Source organism: Eutrigla gurnardus, assembly GCF_963514095.1.
Source record: "Eutrigla gurnardus genome assembly, chromosome: 19".
NCBI lineage: Eukaryota > Metazoa > Chordata > Actinopteri > Perciformes > Triglidae > Eutrigla > Eutrigla gurnardus.
The window spans coordinates 19,781,102-19,783,779 of NC_139930.1; the positions used below are offsets into that span (position 1 = coordinate 19,781,102).

At 48.3% G+C, this 2,678-nt stretch overlaps 1 protein-coding gene across 1 annotated transcript in view; it reads right to left on the reverse strand.

The window, feature by feature from the left end:
* Positions 1 to 1,629, reverse strand: part of col27a1a (collagen, type XXVII, alpha 1a) — a 57,212-nt gene extending 55,583 nt beyond the window's left edge. The window contains exon 1 of the mRNA XM_084035496.1: positions 1,199 to 1,629. Within this exon, the coding sequence (XP_083891622.1) occupies positions 1,199 to 1,251 (53 nt within the window). The 5' untranslated portion in view covers positions 1,252 to 1,629. The remainder of the gene's footprint in view (positions 1 to 1,198) is intronic.
* Between the last annotated feature and the right edge of the window lie 1,049 nt (positions 1,630 to 2,678).

Consider the following 2,678-nt stretch of genomic DNA (forward strand, 5'->3'; position numbering starts at 1 on the left):
AAGAATGTTTAAATATTCCCAGGAATAACTTCATGTGAGAAGCCAACAGTGGGACCAAAAGGGCGACACCATGTGGACACGTGGTGTGTGACGCTCCATCCAGCTGACACCTCGCAGGTAGACTCTTTATGTGGCAATCCATGCACTTCTTAAATGGTGGATGCACCACTGTTGGCCGCTTGCTACATTTTGGATGCTATGAAACGTTATTTTTCTTTTCTAAACAGATGATTTCTGCAAAAACACACCAGCCAGGTGCGACAAATAAACTTGGCCAACTTGAAGAAGCTACAGGGAACAAGTGAGTCTGATCTCCGGACTTTCTGCTCCCGATGACTGACTGCATCCCCGACATCCCCGCCACTGACTCACTCACTAATCCACGTGTTCAACACAAGCACAGATAAGATAAGAGCGCATGAATGAATGCATTTATGAATGGATGGAGGGCTCGCTGTTCAGCAGCTGGCTGCTGCGTGCGCGTCTTCCCTAAAGAAGCGCAACACTGCAATGCGTGAGTTTACTGTAACATCCGGGTCAGATGTGTTCTTCAGTAAATGAATAAGTGAAACTGTTGTAAAGGAACTGTACAATTATTTCATTTTAAGTGGAATACTAAAAAACCTCCTGTGCGTAAATGTGGCTCTGAATGCGTAAAAAGGGGAGAAACGTGGAAACCATTCAGTGTTGCAAGCATGAGATGGTCATCATGATTATATTCCCGGATGTCTGTTTCTGTATCAGATGAGCTCGTTTAGTAAACATCACAATTACAAAGTTCCTGCGTTTGACGGCTGAACGAACTGATCCGTCCTGCTCACAAAGTACACAGATAGGAATGTTAATGTTCCAGCTCATCCAACCTGGCGACGCTGGTTGGTCTGTTTGGTCCATTTATATGGAGGAGAAACAAATATTTGGACGAATGTCAAACAAATGACAAATGACAGGTAAACAAACCCCCGCACAGGGACGCACAGGGACGCAGCGGTCCACCCAGCGGACACCGCTGCTGCGCGGCGGAGCTGGATCACAGCCAGCCCGGCACATCCACAGGTAACGTTACGCACATGGACGCACGCGTTTCCTTCGATTGTAACTCAGCCCCCCCCCCCCACTCACCCCCCCACGCCAGTGGTCCGCCTCACCTCTCAACATCCTCTCACCAAAACACACAAACGGAATAAACGGTACTTACTTTGTGTCTAGATGAGAGGTTCTGCAATCTCTCCTTCGGGTGCCTAAATTCATTTGTATTCATTTGTCCTGGCAGTCAAAAACCTGACCGTTAATCACAGCGTGACTCCTTTGCAAGGGGGGCAGAAGACGACACCGGTCGCCGTTTTACGCATTTGACAAGCTTGAGGTGAAGTTCCAGAGGAAAAAGCTCATGTTGGTTTGCCTGTCAAACCCCGACATAAATCCCTTCTGGCAGGCTGCTCTGACAGAGAGTTTTCCTGTGCGATTGTCTGTCGATATTCCCCTGTGTTTCATTCATTTATGCCGATCCAGATTGAGGGACGCGCAGCCGGAGAGAAAGCTGGGTTCTTTTTGGAGGGGGGTTACGGAGTCAGGAGCGTTGGACTCATCCCTTTCCTTTTTAAATAGGCTTTCTGTGGGTAAAGCGATGGCAAAACGCGCCGCGCGGCCAGGTGTCGAGTTACAGAAACCCCCAAGCGGTCGCATCGAGCTACTACACGCCTTTCCCCTTCCCCTTCTTCCTCCGGGGGGGGGGGGGGGGGGGGGGGGGGGGGGGGTTGGCCACATGGATCTTACCCAAAACCCCATGCGCCGGTAAACCATAAGCATGAACCACGGTGACACACGGTGGGCAGCGCGTCACGGGCTGAAACCGCCAAACGGGAACGCCCACATCTCCTCCAGAGACTCTCCTTTTACGCATCCAACCTTATAAATGTGTGGAACAATGATTGCAAATTATCTATGAAGGTCCATTCATGGAAGAGAGATGGTGTGAGACTTAATAATTCACAGCAAACTTATCACAAATGTGTCTCATCTGCTGTTGGAATATATAAGGGTTGAACTCTATGCACATTTTTAAAAAAAAGTTGAAATCTTTGCAACGTTTCCCTAAGTGAGATGCGAGCGTTGACACCCAGTGTGTTCAGAGAAGTGTCAATGGAAAGGGTGCAGCACCTGGATCAGCTCCCATTACCATTAGGGGTCACGACCCGCTGCAGGACTACCTAACACCACAGCGGCTCAGTAATTACACCTGACGTGTGTTTGAGATGCTCCCCGAGCACGCCGCGATACGACTGATTTTGTGTTTTTCCCGATGAAAATGTGGAAAAAGAAGGAGTTAAACGTTTTACACGAGGAGAGTTTTTATGGGTTTCATGTGGTTCCGATGAAAACCGCCTCGCAGCGAACGTCTCCGGAGTAACGGGAACACAGTTTCTCCGGAGAGACGCCGTTGCTGTTGAATTTCCTGAACGTAAATGATTTTGTCAATGCTGCGAGCGCCGACAACACGTTCCCATTCACCTCCATTCAAATGTGATGGAGGCAAAGAGCAAAAAAATCTGGGCGATTAAAAGCGTAGCTATTTTATGAAAATAAAGGAGAAAATATGTCGTTTTTTTTTGTTTTAACTTGGGTGAAACGACTCCCAACGTCAGCTCAACTAATTACCTCGGGCATTTCAGAGAAAA